The sequence below is a fragment of the Hermetia illucens genome, chromosome 5 (genome assembly GCF_905115235.1).
Source record: "Hermetia illucens chromosome 5, iHerIll2.2.curated.20191125, whole genome shotgun sequence".
Classification (NCBI taxonomy): Eukaryota; Metazoa; Arthropoda; class Insecta; order Diptera; family Stratiomyidae; genus Hermetia; species Hermetia illucens.
The window spans coordinates 36,939,993-36,967,778 of NC_051853.1; the positions used below are offsets into that span (position 1 = coordinate 36,939,993).

Sequence of the window (27,786 nt, forward strand, 5' to 3'; positions counted from 1 at the left end):
TATTTCACCCCCTTTTCACCGAAGCAAGAGACTAAATAAATGAGATGGAGCCTAAGATAATCGCGAAAATTCCAGAAACCAACTGAATATATTATCGAGGGTGGTTGAATACACACTATGGGAACAAGGCAGGAGCATGAATTATTTTCTCTGAAATTTCAGGAAGGATCATTGGATGACAGTGAAACGAATACTAAAATGTTTCAAGAGAATTCAGAAATCGCAACCAAAATTCATCCGTGAATTCCAAGTTGAATTTTCAGGGATCTGGAATACTGCTACCTCAGCTGTGTTGATTATTAGAATTCACGAGCAGTTCTTCAAAGGAAGCGCGAAAACTCAACTGAACTGACCACAGGCTGACATCTGAATTTCTCTGCGATATTACAATACAAATACACTCGTGACTCGGGGCTATCTCTAGTTATACTACCAATCTCAATAATAATTATCTATTACAGGGGGGGAGGAGGGAAGGAGATTTACTAAGAATAGTAGCTTCAGCCCCCAAAGTAAACACATTGGGGTTCGGTACCACTTCATCGGAGTAAATGTGGAAACTGACGATGTCAAGATTCCAACTTGCTTCAGCTGGGTCTTCTCACAAAAAGGACTTCCAGTTACAAAATTTAAAGGTGGTATAGAGAAGAATGATCTGAAATACATATTTGCGAGACGGGATTAAAAAATTCCCGTAAATTCAAACTTGGAAGGATTATCATTTTAAAATGCCACGGGCTTACTACACTATATCCTTGCGTGATCCATCTATATTCAAATAGTTAGTCGATACTTGCTCAAAACAAATAAGAAAAAAACTATTAAACAACTCGTTTTTGCTATCCAACCGCCCCAATCTTAACACTAAAGACGCCTCAAGATGGATATCGGAATGGAGAAAAAGTTATAAATATAGTTCCACCAGCAAGTGTACTCATATGTTTCTATGATACTTATAGTAAGAAGCATTACATATTATATGCTAAGCTTTTGTTAGCTAAATTGAAAATGATAATATACTCATTCCGTGACTAGGTTGTGATTCATATAGAAGAGAACAGTTAAAATTGCAAATATACATTGTTTTTATCACCACTGTAGAATCTCGTTTTGATATGTTTATACATATAAATGTTTATCACAGTTTGAATAAAGCTTTACTATTAATAAAAATGTTGACTCAATAAGTTAAAATTTATGTCTCATTTCAGAATAGATAATCAAAATTCATTTTTGAAACCATTGCATCTTAAAAGGTAATTCATATAATAGCTCATATACAAACATATTTCTATAATAATAAAAGATCTTAATTGAAAAATAAGGTGGTACTAGCCATGTGGAGCTTTTTATGACTTAAGATTTACCTAGATAGGACAAATGTGACGTTATTTTTATATACATCTTGCATGGGCAAAGCTTATCGATACCATATATACATATATATGTACTTCGTTTTTTATCTTTTCTAAACCAACAGTTTTGATTTTTTAGTCAAGTTTATTCTGTGAAATCATAAATATAACAAAATCGCTATATTTAATCGTATATATAACATATAGTGAGGGAAAGTTACCTTTGGAGAAGGAATACATTTTTGGTGGAAAAATCTTACTAATATTACGAAAACATATAACGTATAACAATATTGAAAATAATTTTCTCCACAAATATGTATATTAAGTCACCCTTGCAGATAAATGTATATATTTTCCACGAACCGGTTCATACACCATGTACATAAGAAAAGGCGTATCCTCTTATACCATGGGTCCCCTCTCATTATTCATTTCCACACGTACATAGGGGAAAATCATTATGGGAGGAGTATGTGAACCTGAAATGCATGGGCTTGTACCCAATCCCGCCCGGTAATGCGTTCGCAACTCCCTAGACCGGATTCGAGTCAGAGTGAGTCAAATCGACCGTGTACAGATCGAAACGGTACTGAACGAACAGTTGCTCCGAGTCGGTCGATAGTGAATGGTATGGTCGGTTTGAATCTAAATTCGGCGTCGTGGAAAAAATTAAAATATAGCACACTTTTCCCACAATTTTCAAAAAAAAATTTTGTTTGTGACAGTGGATAGTCTCCGGATTGTGGTACGAGAATTTAACTGGAAAATAAAAAGACAATCAGTGCAGAGTGTTGTGTGAAACAATACGTTATCAACATTAGATTGAAATTAAGATGAATGACGCAGCAGCCCTAGCTGGAATGATCCCTTACGACTCAATTGGGCTTTATGAGCAGCCCAAACCTCGATTTATTTTCAAAATGCCACGCGTTGTCCCTGATCAAAAATCCAAATTTGAAAGTGATGAATTGTTTCGTAGATTGAGCCGCGAAAGTGAGGTAAGTGATTTTTTTTCTGAATTATTTACTGTTTCCCCAGCCCAAACCAATTAAAAATTGGTCAAGTGTTCAGATAGGAAGGGTTCTGTAGTTCTCCAATTCAACTTTGAAAGATAAACTTCTCAACATATTTTACAGTAATCGAAATTCTGGTGAAGTAGATTCTAAGAAATCAGAAAAATCACTTGGAATTACTTTCGAGAAATAGCAAAATGGAAAATGTTTCCAAACCTTGTTGTTACTTAAAAATACGTTAACATTGAATTTCGTAGGTGCATGATATTTTCATACATATCCGCAATCTATGCATGATAAGAATGAGAGGGGGTTCCCCCAACCCGGAGTTTTCTCGGGAATCCGGAATGGGAGTTTAAAAGAAATAAACTCTTTGATAAAACAAGGGGAACCGTATTCACCACGGCACCAGATTTTCTTACTATAATCTTACCGAAGTAAATGGTAAGACAAATAAAATTTATTTGAAACACCAGTTTTATTTTAGCGCCGAACACAAAATTTACATATATTTTGACATTTAAGATACACTGCTTCGGCACTATGGTAATTACTAAAAAGGGACTCCCCCCCCCTGATTTTTTTTTCATTTTCACATACCTATACTATAGAGATCACCATTTATATATTCATATATAAGGACCACACTTATATACGTATGTACATATGTACTTGGGATTTCAACCATTCAGACATTTAAAAGGAAAGGTTTTTTTTATCTATTTCTGAAAAAGCTGTGGAAGGATTTTTTTTAAAATTTTATTTAGGGTGCCTAACTTAAGTCCTTTTAAAAGTTAATGGAAAACAAAACCTTATTTAAAATGGTTTTATTGTTTATACCTGCAGCGTTTCCGGTTTGCTCACTTGTTTAATATTATGATAAATATTGTTTATTTAGTTCAACACTGATATTCTTCTTTTTGAGCGATCTTTTGCCTTTTTAAGCACATAATAAGCACTGGGTTCAATTGCGCCCTCTCACCACTCCTCTTTGTTCTTGTTTCAACGTCCTGCGCCTTACAAACTGAATTTTTGACGACTGATCCCCATGAAACAGGCACAATCACTGTCAGTGGCAGTGATCTGCCCAGAACTGAGTGATTTAAATACCTCGGGTCAATGCTATCAGCCAATGGAGAACTGCGTTATGAAATTGCTTCACGTATTAACACAACCTGGATGAAGTGGCGTTACACAGCTGATGTCCTTTGTGATCGACGTATCAACGAACATGTTAAATCTAAAATTTACCGCAATATCGTCCGTCCTGTCGCTCTCTATGGTTCTGAGTGTTAGCCAATTATAAAAGACAATGAACGACGTCTTGCGGTAATGAAAACGAAGATGTTACGTTGGACTAGTGGCGTGACACGTTGTGATCGAAATGAGGATATCCGCGATCGTTATGAGGTTGCACCGATCGTGGAAAGGTTGCGAGAGAGGCGTCTTCGATGGTATGGTCATGTAATTCGTGCTAACGAGAATTCACTTGCCAAGATTGGTCTGAACATCGAAGTCTATGGTAAACGACCAAAAAGCAGGCCGAAACAACGATGGCTTGATACGCTGGATGGGGATTTAAAAGCCTCAAGATTGCACCCAGATCAAGCATTTGATAGAGCCAAATGGCGAAACCGATCACGATGAGCCGATCCCGCCTGTGAACGGGAAAAAAGCTGAAGAAAAGAGAAGAATAAGCACACTCATATGGAACTATGAAAGGGACCGCGCAATTCGAGCTTTTACAGATTTTTCTTGTGCATGATATTTTCCTTTGTGATTCTTGGGGTATGAAGGTATAGTTTAAACCAAAAAAAAAATAATTTCTTAAAGTTCTAGAGTGATTTTCCCCCTTAATATATTCACAATATGAGCTTTGTACAAATGGAATCACCGAGCGCAAACATAATGTCACATAGAAAACCCACAAAACCTCTCATTCCTGAAGTGCTGAGCAGAGGCAATTCATCAGACACTGCCTCACTTCTGCCCTGGGAGCAGTATGATCGAAAGTAGCGACAGGTGATAATCGCAAACACGACATGAGTGCGAATTATATTGAAGTGAAATCCGCCGTAAGTTCAGACCTAAATCAGACCGAAGTGATTTTTTTTTTGTTGAGAATGCTTGGAGTCCTGAGTCCGCACACATGGACCGGACCACTTGGGCAGCAACTTAGTTTGTCTCTTGTGGTTCACAGACTCCTCTGCCATCGACATCCTTAAAGAAAAAAAAAATTGTTTAAAAGTTGGGGAGTGCGGGGGGTCGAAAACCATTCCTAGAAACTACCCAACCGAAAAATCTGAAAAAAAACCAAAATTCTGCCACTATATGGTGCCTCTGCTCCGAAATAACCTTAACAATAGTGTGTTGCTATAATTTGTAGTAATTGGCTGCAAAACCCCCCTTAATTTTGCAGCAATGTAGGCTGTAACATAGAGCATAATTCTCCCAGGTTTGGTGGAAATCGCGCTATTACTGACAAAGTTATAATAGATCAAAGTTGTCACTTCTTTGCAATTTAATATCATCAGCAAGGGGATATTTTCACATAATATATGCATTTATTACGTGCCAGGTTCAAATGGGAAAAATACCCACCCAAATGTTTTTATAAAAGAAATACACAAAACCTTTCATACCTGAAGCGTCCAGCTTCCGGTAAACTTCAAAATGATTTCTGGAAAAGATTACACTTTTTCTCAATTACTATATATGATATTAGCCCTGTTCACTGCTCTGGGAAATATTGGGCATCCAGACAGTCTGACATTTCAATGAGACTGTGGTTCAGTTTCATTATTATCACGATTAATACTGAGCAAGTGATAAGCGCACGAATATGAACACTAACATTCAAAACGATCAGTTTTCGACCTCAGGGTACGGAGACGATCCGCTCGTTGGAATTGTGAGTAAAATAGGCTTTATTTTACAGCTTGGAATTAGCTTTTCTGCTGAATAGCAACATCCAAAAAAACATTGACTTCCAACATCGAATCCTACGCTTTCCTCACTTAAAATTCAATATTGGATACAGACATGTGTGTGATAAGTGATAAGCCTACAGCAGTAGGGCATACACAAATAAGAGCAGACACATGCATGATGCAAACGGCAGGGATTGACGTAGAATGTAATGCGTCGTCAAATCCAGAAGGCGGTAATATCGGTGACAGGAAATAGCCTTGAACGATTTCTTTTTAGACTTTCAATTTTTTTAACATTTTCCACCATCACATGTCGTTTTGACAGCAACTTGGCGAACTTTTCCTTCTTAATCAATAAATGCAGGGAAGATAAATAAATACCTAGATGTTGGTAGGTCTGCGCTTCCGGTCTAAAAACAGGAACCCTGTTGATATTCATCGGGAGACCTTTTCCTAAAAGCCTTTTGTTCTGTCTGTCTTGCAGTTCAAGATCTTCCTAGCGAAAAAAGATCATTTACTATAACTACTGCCCTTCACCCTTTGCCATACTTCAGTGATGTTCCTTGCTCCTTGTTCTTATGCCACGTTAAGTTGTTGTGAAACCCGCGCTCCTGTTCGCCTTATGATTCATGTCCGTTTATTTAGAGGATCATATGCACTTTCTTTCTAACATATTTTGAAAAGAATGGGAATGCTTATCTCTAATGAAATGATGCGTCCAAAAATTTGCTGATTGGGGGGCTGTCGTGCATTCTAAAACCTACCACCCTAATTTCCTCTGATAATATTCCCCAAAAAATAACAGTGTTTTTCTTACCAATCGGCCCTAACTAAACTATATAAAATTAGAAAATATAAAGAGCGAATCCTTAATCCTTTATCCGTTTGACAGAAACAATTCCAACCATTCCGCCGTTCTTCCAATGAAATGGAAACTGAAATAGGCTATGAGTTGAGAGTAGCCTCTAGGTTTCTTTCTTCTTTGAAATATGCAAATTTGCTTCGAAGTATGTATAGTATTTTTCAAATTTGAAAAATCCTTTATCCTAACAACTTTTCTACTCGTATGTTTTCCAAAAAAGTTCACTAACGGTTGGTATGTATGGTATTACTTTCCTAGGCGAATCTTCATGTACGTCGTTATAATGAAGATCATAACCCACTTATTTTGGAGCAGTAGGGAGATGAGCTCTATTTGTGAATTTGTTTCTTCCTTTTTAAGGTTTTGTGGAATACCTTATTAAAATGGGGTCACTGTCTCTCTATCTGACTGCCAAATGCACTTTGCTCACAAACGGTTGCACCTAACGAGCTTTAGTGGAAAAGTGGGAACTACCTCTCTAGGAAACATCCATGACATTGGGATGTTTCCTAGAAAGGTCAATGTTTTGAATATTTGTCAGATATTTTAAGGTTACTTCTGGTCCAAAACAAACTTTAAAATACTCTAAATTAGAATAATTGCCTAAATTTGCAATATTTGTACCTGCCCTTCAGGTAAAGATTTTTTTATATTTTGAGGTCGCAAATTAGTCAGAAGGCTACGGTTTTTTTGTTCCCAAAATAATGGATAATGTTTATAGTATAGTGGTGAAAACTTTTCCGCCCCCTTTTAGTTCATGGTTTCGGAATTTCCGCATCATCCCATTATATAATGATTAGCACACATTTTATGAACCCAGGTATCTGCTTATCTTTCTACTTATAAAAGAGTATCCCAAAATTCAAACAAGAAGTGATTTTCCTTGAAAACACTCCTTTTAATGAAAAAGTATGAACCCTTCATTAATTCATCAAAAAAGTAGATGGTATAGGGTTATGTATGAGTTCTCTTGTCTTAATTGAATTGTTTATCGGGCTGTATAGCAGTTTTGCTGAAACCATATAGCGCCCACATGCATTTATTGTAGTGCGCAAAAAATTATCAAATCGGGGCAACAAACATTGCTTATCAAAGAATGTGGCTCCAGCCGAAAATCCATTACAAACAGCAACGCGTTAAGGATGAATTTGTTCCTCAACTATTATCCGTTTTCTCTTTCTTTTTTCTGAACCCCCAAATTCGACAATTTTGTCATTTGACAGAGTCATCCAGATGAGACCGAGACTCATCGCTGAAAACGATTTTGTCGAAAAACTCAGTTGTTGAATATTTTATTTTTTGGCAATCGTGGGCTCTCAACAACATTCTTACAACCGTGAAGAGAGCTAAAAAATCGCTAAAATCACTACTTGATCTAGTCTTCTAGAGTTTTTGAATTCGACGGAGGGGCGAAAAAAATGATTATACCGGCTTAAACATAGAGGAGTGATGGCTTCAAAAAGTGCAACAGGTCCGGTTCTAAGAAGCTATCGAACCGAAAAATCTAAAAAAAATCACAACCGTGCATCCATACGAAATCGAGGCCTCAACGTACCATATTTAAAAAAATTACCCAAATACCCCCTTAAGTTCATCTTAGAAGTGCAATGCACAATTTTGGAAAGTTTTAAAAAAGTCCAACTATTATTAACCAAATTGTAGAAGCTCAAAATTTTGTATTTCGGTATTCAAACTTGTTTTTTTTTTTGGGAATCCATTAACGTGGAGGAGGAGTATAAGCCTCCCGGTAAGTTCCAACGGGAGATGAAGATAATCGCCAAGAATCATCAACGGTTGCACATAGGCATTATTGACGTACTGGGATATAAAGCAACTGGATATGCATATATCTGGGGAATACATAATAATTTGTTAAAAATGGAGTTGGAAGTCTGAAAACGCAGGTACTGGAAGATTTGAGTCAGATATAAGAAGCTAATTGAGTGACCTGACTATATTTAGGTATACCATTGATTTAAGGTTTAAACGAAGGCAATATTTTACCTATTCACTATGTTTCCTTTTTCAAATGCGGATTTAATTCGAATTATTAAAACGGTACTGCTCGCACATGCTCGCCGCAACTTTTCGCCGATTTGTAAAGCTTTATTTTCTGCGCTTTCTTCAAGCGCTTTATTTTGCCGCAGAACTTTTTCGAAAATCTGAGTGTAATTATGCGGTGTTTCCAACGATTAATTATCTGAAATAATAAAAAACTTGTTTTTTTTCGTTGGTGTAGATATTTATTATTGCAAATACCTATATTTCGGGAACCACTTGTTCCCTTCATCAGTGCTAACAAGTCTGCTCATCAGTAGGTTTGTTAGTTGTACTTATACTAGTCTAAATCTATACTATATACTACACTCTTATCATTATGGCTAAATTAGATTTTTAAAAGACTTATATCTAGGTCCTGTAAATGAATAAATATTTAATTACATAATACATTCATTTACAGGACCTAGATATAAGTCTTTTAAAAACCTAATTTAGCCATAATTAAAAAAATAAATAAAACATCGCTAACAAAAGTGACATCTATCACGGACTCCATTTATCTCTTTCGTAAAGTGTTCACGTATTCAGTGTTAGCAACTACGAGATTCAGACGAGAAAGTGCTTCGAGTAATATACGTCCTCTTGCGTTCGTTTCTCGGCTACCCCATTCTTCAGCCCATGCGTTGAAATCGCCAGCCACTATCTTAGGACTATGGTTGTTTGCATCCACTGCCAACCTCTCCACCAAAGAATGGACTCCTCTCTCGTTAGGCTTGGAGCCGCATAACAGCTGTAAATAGATATTCCGCCTATTTTTTGTTCTAGTGAAGCCACCCTCGAGAATCTTTGTGGTTCCTTCTATGGCCCGATTTGTACATGTCCATATCGCTGCTTTTCCGCTCTTATCCGCAACCCACACTCCACTGTCTAGATTTGTGTACTGCTCACAGATAATAGCAACGTCGATTTTGTTTTCAAATATCTTCTAGGAGAGCAGGTTCTGAGCTGCTTGGCAATGGTTCAGGTTTAGCTGTAGGAACCTCATTTGCGTATAATGCCGATCGCCTTCCTATACACCGGACAAGTGCTGCTTATTTGCCTGCAGAACAGACAATTGGGATTTTCTCCGCAAACTTTTGCAATATGGCTTTTTTTTCCGCATTTACGACACAGGTCGGACCTATCGTGAACGCTAGTACATTTTTTCGCCACATGCCCAAATTCTAAATACCTGAAGCATCTTTTCAGAGTTATCTGCTCTCGTAGTCGACAGACGACCCAGCCAATCCGAACTTTACTGGCCGTGATAGCCCTTCAAGTGTTAGACTTATGGACGCAGTTTGTGTGCCGCCATATCCCTCTCTTAGCCGTAGAATATCTCGCTCTTGGACCGACTGTATTCCCAGCTGGGATCATAGGACATGACAAATTTCTTCAATAACCACACGATTTTGACTGAGCTTCACTTCTGCTGCCTCACCCAGTGACGACTCGATTTTTTTCTGCAAGTCTTCTGACTTGTTTTCGCCTGGTTTAAATTCCAGCAATAGGTCGCCCTTCTGCGTTCTCCTTATGCGAGTTCTGCTTGCGCAGAATATCAGCGTATAAGTAAGTTTACTTTTTTTGTTATTATTAGCACATCGAGCCGGCTTCCCTTCTGTAGCTTTTTCTTCTTTTCCACCTTAGTCGAAGTGGAACCTTGATTGCAGTTACCGCCTTTCGCCGTAGGGTCTGGTAGTCTTTCGTGAATTTGCCGTGGAGGTGTTTTTGGCTGCGTTGAAGAGATTCCGCTTCTACATACATTAGACTTTCTCAGTCTTTTACGGAGCTCCAGAGTTTCGTTTGTACCCAGTATACGTTGTGCATCCTTAATAGTGAAGGGGCTGCCCCTAGATGGGAGCACTCTAGGCGTTGATTGCAGTCGTGTAGTTTCTCCCTGTTCCTTGCCTTCACTGCTTTCTTTTAGTACCTCTCGTACTTCAAGATATGCAGCTCTAATAACACGCACTTGGTCTTTAATTGCGTGATGGACATTATGTCGAGCATTGACATACTCCATAAGGTTTCTTATCATCGTCCCTAGCTTAGTTATCCTCCTCAGGCTCACTACTCGCATCCTTCACCGAGGCGCGTTGGCTAATTTTGTGAGAATTATCAGGCTTTGCTGTTGGGGATCGCATTATTTTACTGCTCCTCTTAAATGGATCGCCTCCAATATTTACCAGTGGCGTCTTCTCGCTAGTGAGAACCAGGCTGGATGTTGTGTTACCATCCGACGTCCGGATGGATGTCTCTTCTGCGGGTTGATTATATTCACCTTGCATTTTTTATTCAAATAATCTACTACTAATCAAATCAAGCTAGTTACCTACCGTTGCACTGTCTGTCTGTCCGCCACACGCATTTTTCTCGGATACTGCAGCAGCGATTGACACCAAATTTGGTGGAAAGGTGGGAACTGTGAACGCTCATGCATATAGTAAGTTACATCCTATTACGTCGAATTTCAGGCGAGGTCGCCATACATGCAAAAGGGGGTGTACATTTGTTTTCACCAAATATAGCCATGTGGGGTATCAAATAAAAGGTCTCCGTTAGTACTTTTCGGAGCTGGTCTTAGCTTTGACATTTGTTGAAAGCCGAGGAATTGGGAGGTCGAATGTGATCATTTATTTAACGGGGCCATTCTCAGAAACTGCCAAACCGAAAAATCTGAAAAAAAAATCAAGACTAGGCTCAACAATGCCTTCCATACTGATATCCCTTCAAATAAAGTTAATAATAGTATATGACTATAATTTTCAGTAATTGCCTGCAGAACCTCCCTTAAGTTCATCCTAGCATCACCAGATTTTGCAGTAATGTAGACTAAAATATAGAGTATAGAGCTTAAACCTGCCAGTTTGGTATAAATCGCACTATTACTAATGGACGATTCCGTAGCCTACACAATGACGAAATCTATGAGCGATACCATGACCGTCCGGTTGTGGATAAAATCCGGCTCAATAGATTACGGTGGGCGGGTCACTTAATCCATATGGATGAGGATGATCCCACCCGGAAAGTCTATAAGGGCAATATCTATGGTAGAAAAAGAAGACGAGGCAGAACCTGCTTAAGATGGTGCGATGGCGTACGCCAGGACGCCAGACAGCTTTTAGGGATATCGAATTGGTGGACCTCGGCGCAAAACCGGGATGTCTGGAGTTCCTTATTAAGGCAGGCCTAGACCGGATACCGGTTGTTGCGCTGTTGGTGATGATGACTAATGAAGCTGTGATAGATCAAATTTGTCACTTCTTTGGAAATTCAAAATATTGAATGTCAATATCACACGAAAGTAGATACTCTCACGTAATATATGTGTATATTACGTGTTACGTACTAATGGGGTAAATTCATACTCAAATGTCTTTATAAAGGGAAGACACAAAACCTTTCATACCTAAAGCGTCCAGCTTCCAGTTTCCCGACTTGTTTAATACTATAGAATGCCAGAAGGTGCAAGGCCTATCTCCTTGATTGGTCATCTGGGTTATGGTTCTCGACCTAACAATTAGATTTCCCTTTTTTTTCTACGTTTTCGTGTTGTTGTTTGAGGTGAAAGAACCAGATCTTTGTTTCATTTTATGGCAAAAATTAATTTAATTTGCGTCAACCACTATAATGGTATAGACACTCGCAATTCTCAAAAATGTTGACTTGTTGATACCGAAAAATCATGTAGGCCTGTAGTCAAAATTTGACTCTACTTCTTTGCCTTTACTCTTTTCCTTGGATAAACTGTAGAACAAGGATGAACCTGATCGCATCTATTCAAAATTTGGACCAGTACTAAATCCCTCGAGTTCAAATATACTCTTTTCCACAGAGTTTGAGTCCTAATGAAAATTCAATCAAAACGAAACAACGAACAGCAAAGCAATTGAATATGCATTTTGTATTTCTTCCACGACGCTTGCATAATCTTTTCCTCATTAGCGTTAAACTGGACGATATTGTTCCTAGTCGTACCTCAAACCTCTTCCAAACAATTTTATTACATCGGCGCCCACTTTTGGTCAGTTTGTTCGATATTGGTATTATGATCGAAGTCATTACGATCAGCGTTTCCAAGAATCACACCTGGCCTCCGCGAAACTCGCCGGTAAAGCTTAAACAACAATACGTAGTGTATCTCCGTTCCCCACAGATGGGGAAAAGGTTAAGGCGGCTCATTTAAATGCAACCAGCGGACCTAGTCCCCCTTTTACAAAACGCCAGCTTGCGACGCAACATAGACTATGACGATCATACCGGTACCGTCTCCGACAACGGAATTAGTCTCAAAGAAAACAGACCAAATTACTCAACAACACCTTGGGGATTTACCTGTAGCCAAGATCCAACGTATCTCGACGTGGTGACGCATTTTCGCGTTGGATTTTCTCTAAGGTCGTCTATTCTCTACTGGAGAATTCCACGTTTTGATTTGCATATTTGTATTGCACACACATTTTATCTGATATGGCAAAACAATCTGGTCTGGGAGCTTACCCCGAGTGAATATCGGACAATTCGCTGATAAGGAAGAGATTTAGTTACTGAGTAGGCGAGATTTTCATTAATTTAGTAAGAAACGTTCGTGAGAACTAGATCTTGGCGACTATCTTTGCATGCGTAATGGGGAATTAGGCAAGCTCCATGTGGTGATTTTTAGTTGACCGGAAATTGTTTGCTTATGACTGAGTAGATGATGGGTACCGTCTTGAGCTGTTAACGAGTTGTAAGATATGCACAACGTATCTAGTGATTCATTAGGTTTCTATTTAAATGTTTATTTTTTCTACTTACAGGTTCGCTATACTGGCTACAGGGAACGAGCATTAGAAGAACGACAAATACGATTCCAAAACGGCTGCCGGGAAGGACATACGGAAATCTCTTTCGTTGCGTCCGGCACGAATCTGCAATTAGTTTTCAATGCCAATCAAAGTCCATATATTCCGGAAAAAGAGTGCGACTTCGAAAAGGAGCATGGGAAGGTAAGTGCACGAAATGAAACTCGATGCTTATTCAAGTAACAAAATTAGATATCCTTTTCATGTAATTGATGCGACAGCCCATGACAATTCAATTACCCAATTACATAATGGCCATTGTTCGAACAAATAGGGCCAAGTTAAAGTACGCCCTGAAAATTGTTGCCAATCAGATCTGGCAAGTAGCGGAAAATTGCAATTTTCCTCGGTCTCTCCTCTTTAAAAATCTTTCAGTTTCCTCTATTTCCTTTAAAGTTACAATTGAATACAGGCAATGGTATCGCACATCTCTGAAAACGTAGCGTAATCGATCACATTCACAGATAGTCGCTGTTGAAGATGAGTGTGTACGAGTTTCATAGAAATTGAGGAAAATGGTTCTCGTTGCTATAGGTTACCATTGATTTTTCCCATCCCACTTTTCTCTTTGTTACAGTTGTCGTTGCCGGTCGGAAAATCTTTTGTATTTTCGTGTATGCCCATAGAGAATGCGCATGTTTTCCACTTTGTGAAGGCGGTACAAACGTGGAGAATTATTTATATATTTTGAAATAAGTGGGTGGTGGGTGGCTGGTTGGTAGACTTTTTTGGGGATAAATCAGGGAGAATGAAATATGGAGGATACCATCTGTTTATGTTCGTATTAAAGAAGATTAATGCCCTGTTAAGGCCTTTAAAGTGGAATCTTTGGAATATATACGTATAGATATCTAGGAAGGTATACTTGGAAGGCAAGACGAAATTTTAGAAAACTCGAAAGTCTATGGAAATTGAAAATTTTTTTTTTTAAATATTAAATCTTCTTGATGGCTGAGCGCACTAAATTTGAGAAGCACCGGACTCGCACATTTTACTTCTAGCCGGCGACGGAAACCCTATTTGATACCTTCAAGTTAGCAGAACAAACTTGTTGGCTGTTTAAGGTCACCTAAAATTTTCAATTTCTCGTGGTCCATAGGATGCATCGGCCATCCAAATTACTGTATCCAGTTTTTCTGTTTTTTCAACAAAACTTAAGACTCTCAAACTCTGTTCCTACTAGTTTATATTTAATAATGACACAATAACGATGTCCACTTTCTCTCGAACTGAATCAAAAACATTGTTTATCATTAATATCTTTAGTATTTTCACAATTCAAATTTAGTTCCCATTAATTTCAAGGTGTCTTTGAAAAACCTAACCTAACCTAAACTGCTAATAGTAGACCCCTTTTTTGCTTCAGGATTCCTTGAGACATCCCCCCCAACATGTTCGCTCCCCGACTGTATCCTCTAGTTCTAGTTTAGCTGTCTGTCTCAACCGTGTTTTCTCATTGCGCTCACGTTCTTCCTAGTGGGTGATTACCAGGCGCATGCCCTTTGAATATCCTCTTTGAGCCTCTCATATCTGGCATTCGTTCGGTGCTGCCAACCCATTGTAATTTTCAAAATTTCATCAATATATGTAGATACCGGCCGGTCATCAAAATACTCAGCGTTGTAGCGAATTCGTCAAGTGCCTTGTTGATTGGTGGTACCAAATATCTTCTGAAGAATCTGCATTTAGGACGTTTTTTAAATATTTTTTCAATGGCTTTGTGATCGAAGTTTCACATCCGTACACCAGAATAGGTCTTATAAATGCAGAGTTAATTGTTCATTATAATATTTCGAAAAAGATAAAGGAATTACTGGATAGTACCTTTTGTTTACTGTATGGATTCGCTGCTATGTCTTCTCCCTCAAAGCGGTGTTTAAAAAGCGTGCTTTCGAAGTGGAAAAGTGGTTCACTTGCTCAATTTTGAAATCAGCCATGGTAATATTTTGTCGTGCTGATATATTCCCCCATACTTGTACCATAAGTTTCGTCTTATTTTAATTGATCCTTAAACCAACTTCATTTGTGGACTGCACTAATTCATGAGATACCTCTATATGCCTTCTCAAAGTGTTTTCATAATATCCATATCGCGGCAGATACTGCTAGCTGAGCAGATTTCACTACTAGAGTTCCATTTCGATATATAGATGTAATTTTTCTGACCACATAGATTGGATTTTTATTTGGCCCTCCATTTTATTGTTTAACTAGTGGAACTCGCTTTGCTGGGACTCCTAGGTCCTGAAGTAAATCCACAAAAAAAGTTGTTGGTGTACGTCATGCGGGCTTACGCTTTCTCGGTTTTTCCAAGTTGCGACGTTCACCCTTTTAAAGGCCATACCTTATTACCCTTACCGTTGAATCTAGAATGGGAAACCCCCATTGAAAGAGATCACTAAGGTAGTTGATTGCTAGTTTCAGTATTGAATGAACTGCGACATTTTCAACAGAGAATATTTAGAGAAGCATAGAATTCATTTAAGGGAAAACTTCAACGTACATCGTATCAACATAGGAAGGATAATCCAGTCCTCAGGTTTTGTTGCGAAATTCGATTCCTGGGTTCCCCACAAGTTACCCTCAGCAACAAGGAAAACAGTTGGAACAATTGCCTTTCACAGAATGGACAAAAATCGGAATGTTTGGTCACTGAGGATGAGAAGTGGGTTCATTGCAAAATTTCAAATGTCGCGGAACCCTTTGCTATAAAAACACGAATTATCGAGCTAAGGAGTATCTAAGCGGCGTTAAAAAAGCCATGCGTTCCTGGTCAATAGAAGTAACGCCATATTATTTCACCATGACAACGCTAGGCCTCACACTGTTGCACTTACTCATAGAAAAATTGCGGAATTAGGTTTTCAGCAGTTGGTCCGACCCCCGTACTCTCCCGACCTTGCCCCATCATATTTTGACTCATTTCGCTCGATAAATCGTGCCTTTTTCATTTCGATGTTGTTAACGAACGCTGTCGATCACATTCTCGGATAATAATCCGTCGATCTGACAAAATTTTGTAGGATGTACCCAACAGCAATATACCTCTATAATTTTGGCAATGGAATCGAGCTCATTTATAAGGTTTTATGGAAAACAAAACCACATTAAAATCGGGTTACTGTTTCGCCGTATATCTGCCTCTCTATCTATTTGTCATATGAATTTAATCGGAAACAGTTAGAAATTTGATAAAGATGTTCAAACTGTCAGCCCCACGCATCTCATAGTTACATCTAATTTAAATCGGAAAATCTCCACAAATACGAGGGGATTGTGTAATTTTGACGGTGTAAGTTCAAGTTTGTGCATTGGAGGGGGTGGGGGGCGCTGCGGGGCGGGGTTAGTTCAGATTTAAAGTCAAATTCATCCTCAGAAAGTATTCATCCAAAAAATCATGATAATGTCCTTATAAAAAATCATACTGATATTTATTGGAAAAGTCCCCTTGAATGGAGGAACCACATTATGTTTCAGTTTCGCATAATTAATTCGATTTCAATCAAATTTGGACATTATACAAGTCATATTTCGGACAACTTTTTAGAATTTTTTAAATAATTTAAGCCTAAAATGACAGTTACACGGCATTAATCCGTTGAAGGACTTCAGAAGTCTCCAATTGCGGGATGTGTAGAGAACATTTTTCTGAAACCAAAATTCTATTAATTTTAAGTTACTAACTTATTTTGTAAGAATATGAACCTCAATACTATGAAAATAGTCAAAACTAGAAATTTTCCAGGTGTTCAAAGAAATATTTAAATTTTCCACCATTTTTCACTAATCATGCAAAAAGTGTACCCTTAAAAATGTGATATCATCCCAAGTATTGGGTGGTTGGAAATGAAGGCATTTCTCAGTCTTAATTTCAAACAAAATATATATAGTACAGTTACAAAAAAACACAAATGCACAAGGGACTCACGCCGAGTATTTATAAATACGCTGTTTACATAGCGCTTAAAGCTTACGTAAGAACATAAAATAACTACCTCCTGGGCGTTCGAGCCTGAGACTGTACCCGATAATCCCTCGGTTCTGCGCTCATAAAATCAAATTTCGTTTCGAAATGTCTTTGGCGTATTCTGCGATAGCTATGTTTACGATCTATCCAAAGTACACTAGAAAACTAGAAAGTTTGGTGGAAATCCTACTAATAGCAACAAAGTTATATTAGGTCAAAATTTTCTCCACAAATGGAACGAACTTCCAGTTGTGTCAATTCCTCAGGAGTTAATTTAATTCAGAGGGCCAATAGGAGAAATACGGCGGCCCATTATGTAGATATCTTTAAATGTCAGCTGGTTGGGTAGCCTTAGGAAATGGCATTAAGTGCTTTGAGAAGGTTATGAGGTTATATGATCAAAGAACGTTTTTTGTCGATCCACATTTTTCTGATAACTTCATAAATAGGATTCAGGACCCAAAGTTAAAGGGCTACTTTCAAATCGAAGAATCCTTCAATTTGTCCACGTCCAATTTGGGAGTCCTCTTTTTCACGTTACCAGTACTGGCAGTGTCACAACTACATACCTATATATTTAGCCTTCAATTCGGCTAGCGAAAGCTTCTTGCATGTATTATGTAAAGCCCGCCACCCACGTACAGTTTTACCTGGCATTTGACCGGCGGCCGTAACGTGCATTTGGTCTGTCCGTTTTGACTGTTCAGTGGCCGGTGATTGAATGAAAAATGATTCGGTCAACCGGCCAGACATGCTTGGTTAGTCTGTGAGCCAGGATTTCATGTTTGTTTAGGCTGTGAGCGAGAATTTTATGGGCATTTTTATCGCTGGTGAACATTTTTGATAATTGCTCACACACAAAAATATCTCGAATTGTCGTCTCAACGACTTCCAGATCCAGAGTTGAACTAATTATGTTGGCGCTTTCCGTTACGTGGATGGTGCATTCAGTTCAACTAGTGGACGGGTGTATTTCGCGTTCTTCCGGCGTAATCGACAGGCCGCACTGCGCCGACTACACGGGGGTGGCGGGCTAGATGCAGCCCCTTTTTCGATAAGTAAATTATCGATCTGGAGTGAAGTTTCTACAGACTTCCTATCGGCGAAAGAGGGACAAAGACTCAACTCATCAGACGCTGCCTCACCTCTGCCCTGGGAGCAGCGTGACCGAAACAGCTCGCAGATGCTATACACCCCCTTTTGTAATTCGCAAAACATGATAAGGGTGCGAATTATATTCAACATAAATCCGCCCACAGTTTCGACGAAAGCTTGGCCGGAGCTAACACTTTTTTAGAAATTGGGGAGACCAAATGGAACTTGCTCCCACTCTTTATGGTCCACGGACTCCTCCTTTTGAGTTTAACACCCAAGGTTCAAAAAGTAAAATAGGGACGAAGACGGCTACGGTTTCATACCAGGGCAAAGGCAACTCATAAGACGCTACCTCACTTCTGTGCTTTTTGAACCTTGGGTGTTAAACTCAAAAGGAAGAATCCGTGAACCATAAAGAGTGGGAGCAAGTTGCTCCCCATTTGGTCCGGTGCGGCATTAAGTGGATGCGGACTTAGGACTGCCCAATTCTTAAAAAAATTCCTATCGGTAATTTAAACCCCTTATGAACTTTTGCTAGTTTACGGAACTGTTTCTCCACTCTAACTCTTAACTTTAGCGTTTTGAGTGTTTGCGGAAAAGGACCATTTAATTTCACTTTCTCCGTACGGAGAAATCACATCTCTCTGTTTATATTTTACCTACCGTTTGTAATTTTACTCCATATTTGATTTTTTTTAAATATAACGACTTTTTCACCTTTCTGGCAAAATATTGGAACATTTCACCATCATTTGTAACAATTCACTTTGCATGAAACACATTATTTGCTTCGAAGAACGATCAGCATGACTTCTTTATTTATATATCCTTTGTAACAGAAGGTACCTTAAGGGTCACTGATTGGACCTACTACTGCGTGACAGGAAGTCAGCAATAAACAATTAAGCAAGCGAAACTGCACTGACACATCCCTAAATGATCGTAGATTGAAAATAGAATTTCATGTTATACTGAAGGACATTCAGAGCGCGCACTTTTCTTGTTCAACATATGTTCGACATCCTAAAAGCAATGATCCTGTTTGAAATAGTGAAGAACACCCATCATATTGTTTTGACGATGTATATATCCCCTTTCTACTTCTCGATGCGCTAGTCTAGGGACAAAAACAGAAGTTTATGAGGGTGTAGGCATAATTTGAGTGGAAATTTTCCGGATAATTTGTTAACGATAGGGCTCGTAAATGTTGATCGAGAAGAGTAATTAGGTTTAAAAGGTGCCCTAGTTGAAGCAACCTTGGTTATTGAAATTCTAACTGGAGTCGTTAATGTGCCAGAAGCAAAACAGTAGGGGACATACTGTTAGGTAACTTCGCTAATAATACGAACTCCTGGTATAGTTTCTGCAACGATTTTTCTCAATTACAACCAACTGAAACTAAATATCAGTGCTATAATCAACACCTGCATCCAACAACTGATCCTTATCATGGCAAAAGCAAACAAATCATCGCAGGTAAACGATATCTTTTAGGACAACTCTGCAGGAGTCCTCAGGTGAATTTTCAGCTATACAAATTTCAAAGGTATTAACCGAGTCAGCTACTTAACTAAGATGTTTACTCCTACATTACGTATTGTCCATGATTCTAAGAAATTCCATTAGGGTGACTTATTCATGGTGAATAGATGTTTTTGTTACTTTTCCCAGTATATGTAAGGTGATCTGATTTATGAGACTGTTGCATTATGTCACTGAGAAAAAGGACAATGGATGTTTTCTTTTTTTCAGGGAAGAAAGATATTTTTTACAAGAGTATATATTTAAGAAATCTGCAAATGAAAAGATCTCCTTAGGATCCTTTTCTTATTATTTATTTAAAAACGAAGATTGAGACATTTTTTCACTGGGAAAATGACTTTCTGAACATGTGACCCCAGGAATAAGTAGGTGTACATACGTACAAACATTTATATTAGAATAAATTATTCAATTTTCTTCTGTAGAAACAATTCCATTTTCACCTCACCCAATGAATCGATTACCTTTTACACCCCCCAAGACTATCAACCTAATAAGCGATTAACTGTTTGGAAACTCATCACGTTGGGCCCTTATTAAAGGCTCGTTATTTCTATCGTTACACATATCCTATTGCTCCACATACGCTTACGAAGATAATTATACGTTTAACTTTCTGTAACGTGTTATTACCCCTAATCATGTATTCCACTCATGTGTTAAAACTTTTACTAGCTTCCTCGAACGAAAGTCCACGCACCGGACTTCAGTTCATATTTTTTTCTTATGCAAATGGAAAGGAGCCAAATTGAAACAAAACGCTATACGAGTGATCTCGGTTTCAGGAAAAGTTAGTAAAATACAACATTTGGACTTGGAAGAGAAAATTACCATGGCCAGTTATCTAGAGCACCTACTTAACCTTCTTTTGGCCAACTGTTGCTCGCGTGCCATCAGCTTGAGACATGCAATAAATTTTAGTTTAGGCCCAATGAGGAATCCCTATTGGTACCTTGTCAAGTGTTTCATCTTTTTTCTCGTGTTACGTTTTTTCATGCTAGACCTGTGTGGCGGCATGTTCAGTTGGATCCCTTCTTGCAGGAAGCCGGACCCCTATTATCGTCATTTTCGCCGAACACTTGACTGCGACGAAGGTTCAGAGCTCAGACCAGAAAAAAACGAAAGATAACATGAGCAATCTACTAAATGGATTTCTTGGTATACGAGTGGTTTAATATTTTGGAGAGATATTGATACTTTTCAGCTATTAAATTATTTTGATTTTTCAGAATGAATGAAATAGTAAGAGAAGAGAGAATTTTTGGTGATGGTCCTAAATTTATTCATTTGAAGCTACAATTTATTCCGATATAAGGTTTGTAAACCCTCTAGGATGATTTATTTGGGAAAAAGCAAATTGATTTATCAAAGCAGACAATATTTTATTTGCTCCAAAAAATATATTCCTCAATCCTAAAGTCAGAGATTGTGCGTGATCTTCGCTTCTTCTGTGTACACCATTAGTGAAGTCTACATTTTTTTATATAGTGACAATCACAAAATATAGGAAAAAGTGAACTTTTGTTCTGCAATCGATAGGAAATTGTAATGAAGCAAAATATTCGGAAGTAGATTACGCGTTAGGACTTAGCAAAATAGAAACCGCTAATGATCTTCAGATATCTTTTTCTTTAGCTTTTGTCCGGTTCACTAGCGGGGTTGGCTTGGATGGTATGTTATTCGTCATTTTTCTCGTGCTCAAAGGCTTGCTCGGAGTGTAGTCGAGAGACTTTTAAATCACCATCGACCGGCCTCTTGGTCGTCTTCCATCCATTTCAAAGTTCAGACTAATCTTACCTAGTAAGTTCTCGTTAGCACGAATTACATTGAAGATACTTGACTCGCAATTTTTTTTAGTTGGGAGTGACCCTACATCGATAGCATGTTACGCAACTGTTTCAACACATTTTCGTCTCTATTACCACGAGGCGGCGTTCATTGCCTTTCGTAGACGATCAGCACTCAGAACCATAGAGGCTAAGTAGACGGACGGCACTACGGTAGATTTTAAATGAGATGTTCATTAATATGGCGATCGCAAATAACATCAGTTATGGAACAATCACTTCATCCAAGTTAGGCTAATACGTGAAATAATTTTACAGGGAGCTTTACCATGGCTGATAAAAATGACCTGAAATTATTAAATTGCTCAATACTTGGCAATTCGCTGTCATTGACAGTGATAGTGCTTGCTGCGATTCAGTCGGAGATCATAGTACTAATATCAAAGTAAAATAGATGTAGACGACAGTAAACAAAGGAGAAGGGTTTGAGTCGCTCTGTGTGTGAGACTAGTTACTTCTTTCTTGTCCAAATAGAGATTACAATAACAGTAGTATTGCAAGATAAATATGTTCCAAACGTGGACGCTTCAGGTAAACAGAGCTGATATTATGAAACAAGTAAACAAATGAAAACAGCGTTAATGGCTGGCGGCACCTTGTTATTATTTCTATTCTCAATATTCCAGTGTCGGTTATATTGGCATAGCTTCTTTCGTAATTCTTTCGAGATGTTGAATTATTTTTAACAAGCGTGCATTGCACTCCCTTTTCTAAAACATGCTCATACTTTATTTTTGTTCGACTTCTCAGTTACTAATTTGCAATTTAAATTCAGAGTAAATGCAGGAGAACACAAAAACACATGCCACTTTGAGTTAATCCGGGGGGATGCTACCTTTCTACACTCATGGTTAGTGTATCGGTCAGTAATCTACTCTTTTCGATATCTGTGATTATTTAAGGGGGTCACCCCGTGTGAAGGCCGTTTTTTTGCCTCTTTTTAAAATTTTTTTGTGAAGGACTGAATGAAGATACAAATACGAATTTTTCACCATATATTTAGTTATGTCTTGATGATGCGCAGTAATTTTTTCAGCTCGATCGCATAGTTGGTTATTGAAATACAGAGCAATTTATACACTCATCTCCAAAAAAAGATGTTTTTCTGCTGCCACGCTAGAGGGCGCTGCGACCATCTTAAAGAAAAAAAGTACACGGCATTTTAACGTACAGACTTAACTACAGTCCGCAAACTAGGATTATAAAAAAATATTAAAAGCTACATTTTTGGTGCCATGTTAAACTTTAAGATGGAGCGATGGCGTAGGTCAGGACCCCAGACAGCTTTTAGGGATATCGAATTGGTGCACCTCGGCGCAAACCCGGGATGTCTGGAGTTCCTTATTAAGGCAGGCCTAGACCGGATACCGGTTGTTGCACCGTTGATGATGATGATGTTAAACTGTTTTTTGTGAATTTTGGTGTTTTTTCACGGCTTCTTTAATGAATAAATAAAAAACTACTGAATGAGTCGCAATTATCCTAGTTTGCTTAGAAATATGTTCTGAATAAGTCTTAAAAAATTCAAAGAATTTTGTTTGATAGATTGTGGGCTATGGTGGTAGCCGATTTTCAACATGCAGTTTCGAGAAAAACGCATTTAACCATAAAACCTTAACTGACCATTAATCTGTTATACCTAGTCCATAAACCTTAGGTTTCCTGAAGAAACACAGCCTTGGCTTCAATTTTTGCCCTTTTAGCGAAGTCATTCAAATGTCATTCCGACCGATAAATACGAGCTTTATTACAGCAATTGACATAAATCTGGCATGTGACTTATCACGTTTTTAACACTATAATTTCCGAACGACAACGAATATCAAAAAATCACTTTACCCATATATTCTACACTATATTTAGATACAATGGATGCAAAAAAAAAGTTTGATTTCGCGGATCCGACACACGAGATGACCCCCTTAAGTGATAGAGGATGATCAGAACGGTTCGGCAGTAGTCAACCGCACTTTGATCTCTTAGGATTTCCTTGAAACCTGCAATGTTGTGTGTGTTTTCGAATTTAGGGAGGCCCCAGTCCATTATATCGAACCCAAACAATAAGAAAGGCGACAATTAGTCGAAATATGCATATTTGCAAATAATGAAAGTATTTAGTAAATTTGTAGCTACGGAACTTTACTAAAACGCTCGAAACTTAAGTTTTATAAATATTGACGGCGACTGTTATGAGCTAGTACCCAGTTTCGTCCGTGGACCACAAAAAGTGCCTTTTAGCTCGTACCAGATTGGATCTCAAAATCCGTAATACCAATAGTGACGAATAAATAAAACATGTTGGCTAGTTTTCAACTCCACTCGATCAGCAAGTGACTAAAATAAGCCGGGAGACCCAAAACTATGCTATTATAAAAGCAGCCTCAAATGAGTTGCTCTTGATGATGGAACGGATGATAAAACAGTACCAACTGCATGAAGGTAGGGTAAAGAATACAACCTGGAATATGGCCAGCATAAGCTATTATTTCCAGAGACTTCTTAAAGGCAATCACTTGCAAAGGTACGAAAGTCTCAAGCCAAAACACAAAAATAACGAACACACGGTTCAAGTTTGCCCGTACATAAGAGCAATAAAGACATGTACCGTCAAATTTTACCATCTTTTTCAGAATCAATACGGATGCTCTTTTTGACCATCGATTAGACATTTAGCGTCAGTAAGTTAGTTAAGCCTTAGTTAAGGTCTAAGTGTCACGGCTGTAATATAACACAGGTCTAACTATTTCATAGACGCAAAGTATTGTCTTCTTGAATTTGCATTTCGGCTTTATCATTAGCAGAACTGAGAAATAGGTATTGTTTGCACACTGTTATAATTTTTTATGCTAATGACTCGCATTTTTTCCTCCTTCACTACAACGACAAGAGTCTTCGTTTTTCATTTATCCCCAAAAAAGGATCACGAAATGATAATGATGCGACTTGATGTCATCCACAGGATTTTTTCAACACACTCAAGATTTCAGCAAGATTAAAAGCATACGTGCCAGTTCGTCCAAGTTCGAATTCAAGTTAGTTGTTCTCATCTACGTTATCGAGTCAAATCTCCTTGTTAACGAAGACGAACTTTGCTTAAACAACCCTGTTCACATACGATAAAACCTTTATTCGGTCTTTAATGAATAAAGAAAGATAAAACTGACATCCCCCAAATTCTAGTTATATTTTGGTATTTCTTATGTTACATGGTATCGTAGTATCGCCAGGAAGCATTTCAGTAAACTCTCCCTTTAAACATTCTTTTTGACCGAGTGACCGCGCTCTCCAATTTCGGAAACTGAGCAGTGTGTTGTAGCTTATTTGCCATCCACCGTGCACTTTCACTGTCTGGTTCGTCTGATGATTTTGGCCTTCTCTTCGTTTATTCTTAGCCCTGCTTCCTTCACTAATTTGTGAAGCTCCACCAGAATCTCCTCCGAGCCCTCTTTCGATCGTGTCAGGATATTCATATTATTCGCATCCGCCACTATCTCGGATTATTTATAGAATGGCGTACCATTTAGATCCACTAGTGAATGGTGTTGGTACCAGATCACCACCTCGCTTTAATCCGATTTGTATCTTTACTTTAGCGTTAGATTGACAAATTTTCGATGGAATTTCAAATCGTCGCAACATTTTGTACAATACCAGTCGATCTATATTGTCATGCCTATTTGTTAAACATTAACGTTTTATTCCCAGCAATTCTCCACTATCTTATTAAGAATATCTGACCAATTGTTGATTTTCACATTCGAATCCTTCGTGGTATTCGCTTACAATATTTTTGGGAAGAGTTCGAACCTTCTTTCGATTATTTTTGACAGCACTTCGTAATAGAAAATATGTCACCTTTTTTATAGGTAGGGCAAATGGCAGATATATTAATATAATATTATTTACGAGCTGATGAAGCTTGGTTACCATTCCCAATGGGCGTTTTTTTTATTTCTCAGCATTTTTATGGTGGTTTTGGGGTGGAATCTTGCTATCATTCTTTGTAAGCGGATCTTAAATTATACCTCTTGAAAATATCGTTCAATCTGCAGATTTCGTCACTTATAAGCGTACATTTCCTTATTCTGCAAATTCTGTCAGTAGTATGTCTGAATTCTACGTATTTGCGTTTGCCAATTTCGTCAAACCACTCATTCGTTTTGGGTTGTGGGGTCGTGGGTCGTTCACATCCTATGGTTTTCTCTGCAGTCGCCTTGGTTTTGGCTTTCAGCTGACTCTACTTCTCATTACTGCGATGAGCTACCTCGTGCCGGCTTGCCGTCTGCCGGATTTGTTCTTCTAGCGTTCCCATTTCGATGCCATTTCTTCGTTCTGAACTTTTTCAATGTCGAGCCTGCTGTCGCAATTTACCCCGCGGTACAAGCCTACATTAACCTAGATGCAGCTCGTTCCTCAGGATGTGATCAATTTGGTTAAACGTCGTCTCATTTGGTGAGGCCCGCATTGTCTTGTGGATTGTGCGGTGAAAGAAGCAAATTGACGATCTCTATGAGCCTGCTTGTGTTCTTGTTAGTTGTATGATGGGAAATATAACCACCAATTGTTCCATGGTGGACTAGTGTTTTTTGCTATCTTTGTGCTAAAGTCGCCGAGTACAGTGAATCTGATATTAACTCAAGGCGACTATAGAATTCGTCGCTTACTAAGTCGTCCTTGTTTTCTGTAGGGGCGTCTATGTTGATTAGCCAAACATTTTCACTCGCAGCGCACCAATTCTTTCTTGGATTAATTTACAGTCTGTGATGTTGGCAGGTTGTGGATGACAAAAGCGATCTCGCGTTCCAGGTCTTCTCTACTTTTATGCGTTCAAAAAACAAATGCTTCACTGACTCACCAGGGATCTATTCAATGAGTGTTTTAAAAGCACCAGTTGTAAATAGGTTGAAAATTGGTAGTACTTTTTCCGTGGCCCGTTTCAGGTTCTCAACCTGTTGCACAGTTCCCAAACTGGAAGACCAGTTGACTCATCCCTATTTTATGGTACAGAAAATTCACCGTCCACTCTCTCTCACCTGCCGCTTCGCATTGCCCAGGGGTTACCACCATGGATTTGGTAGTAGGGCTATTCAAGTCTCAGTTTTGGTTGTGATTTATCCTTTCGACTATTCTCTAGTATAATGATCTCCCAGGCTCTGTGGGCAGGAGAGAGAAGTTTAACTTCAATCAAGAAATTTGAAATTAACAATCTTCCTCTATTTATTTCCAGGTCCACATAAAATCCCACTTCATCATGAATGGAGTTTGTGTTCGCTTCCGTGGATGGCTAGATTTGGAACGCTTAGATGGGGTTGGCTGCTTAGAGTATGACGAGCGCCGAGCCCTCCATGAAGATGCTATCCTACGTGAACAGATTGATCGCTATAATCAAAGACTTCGAGAATTCGAGGATACAAAGCGAGCATACCGTGATAATCGACAAGAAGAAATGGAAGCAGTACGTCGAGGAGTGGCAACAGGTGGTATTGGGGTTGGTGTCGGTGGAGGAATGTGGCGTCGGTAATTATTTTATTGATTGTTGTGATTTAGATGTAGTGAGATAAGGGAAAACGAAAAAAATGTGTATTCTATTTATGAAATGAAATTGGAAATGATTATGTGAAGAGCATTCAAAATGTAGTTTGATCAATTTTATGTCAGAATTCAAATGAAGGTCTTGTCCATAGCCTAAATTAATAGGCTTTTCTTTCGCTCAAAAATGTCTTACAGAAACGAGTTTTGAGGAATTGCTAAAGGAAAAATAAATATAGCAAGTGAATATATATTCGCTACTCCGGAACATATGTGTTGCTGCTTGCGAATGTATTTCCTCTCTATTACTTGCGCTATCTAAGGATAATCCTTCAATATTCATTTATTTTGCTCGTGTTAATTCCGCCAATTGATTCAAAAATTATCCACCAAAACTGACTAGATTCTATCGAAACTCCAAAATATTAAACATTTTGTGGCCAAAACAATTCAATAACAACAGCAATTATAGATTTTTTTTCGAAAATCAAATGGAATCAATAAACGATGTATCTAACTGCGTTTCTAAAAAATTGAATTTCAACCTTTGAGATAACCCTAAGAATTACTTTTTCATACTTAAGAATCGTACCCTTATAACTAATATATACATTCGTAGTTTTTACTTATTTTGTTAATTCGTTTTAGTGCAATTATTTTTATTGAAATCAACGATATTATTTTATTTTATAAGAAAATAAAAGCATGAAAAAATTAATTGATTCTGTGAATGAAATAAAGCAAAAATATTGAAAAGAA

The 27,786-nt window shown here is 38.2% G+C and overlaps 1 protein-coding gene across 1 annotated transcript; it reads left to right on the forward strand.

Annotated features, from left to right (window-relative positions):
- Positions 1-1,832: 1,832 nt before the first annotated feature.
- LOC119657982 (protein big brother) lies at positions 1,833-27,786 on the forward strand. Its single transcript, XM_038065195.1, has 3 exons — positions 1,833-2,356; positions 13,003-13,191; positions 26,726-27,786. The coding sequence occupies exons 1-3, from the start codon at positions 2,192-2,194 to the stop codon at positions 27,017-27,019; spliced, it is 648 nt and encodes a 215-aa protein (XP_037921123.1). The 5' UTR covers positions 1,833-2,191; the 3' UTR covers positions 27,020-27,786.

Bases quoted from the DNA above. Each gene is read 5' to 3' on its own strand.
- LOC119657982 (XM_038065195.1), top strand. From the start codon at position 2,192: ATGAATGACGCAGCAGCCCTAGCTGGAATGATCCCTTACGACTCAATT. The intron at 2,357-13,002 runs GTAAGTGATTTT...TTCTACTTACAG, and splicing joins GATTGAGCCGCGAAAGTGAG to GTTCGCTATACTGGCTACAG. The intron at 13,192-26,725 runs GTAAGTGCACGA...ATTTATTTCCAG, and splicing joins TCGAAAAGGAGCATGGGAAG to GTCCACATAAAATCCCACTT.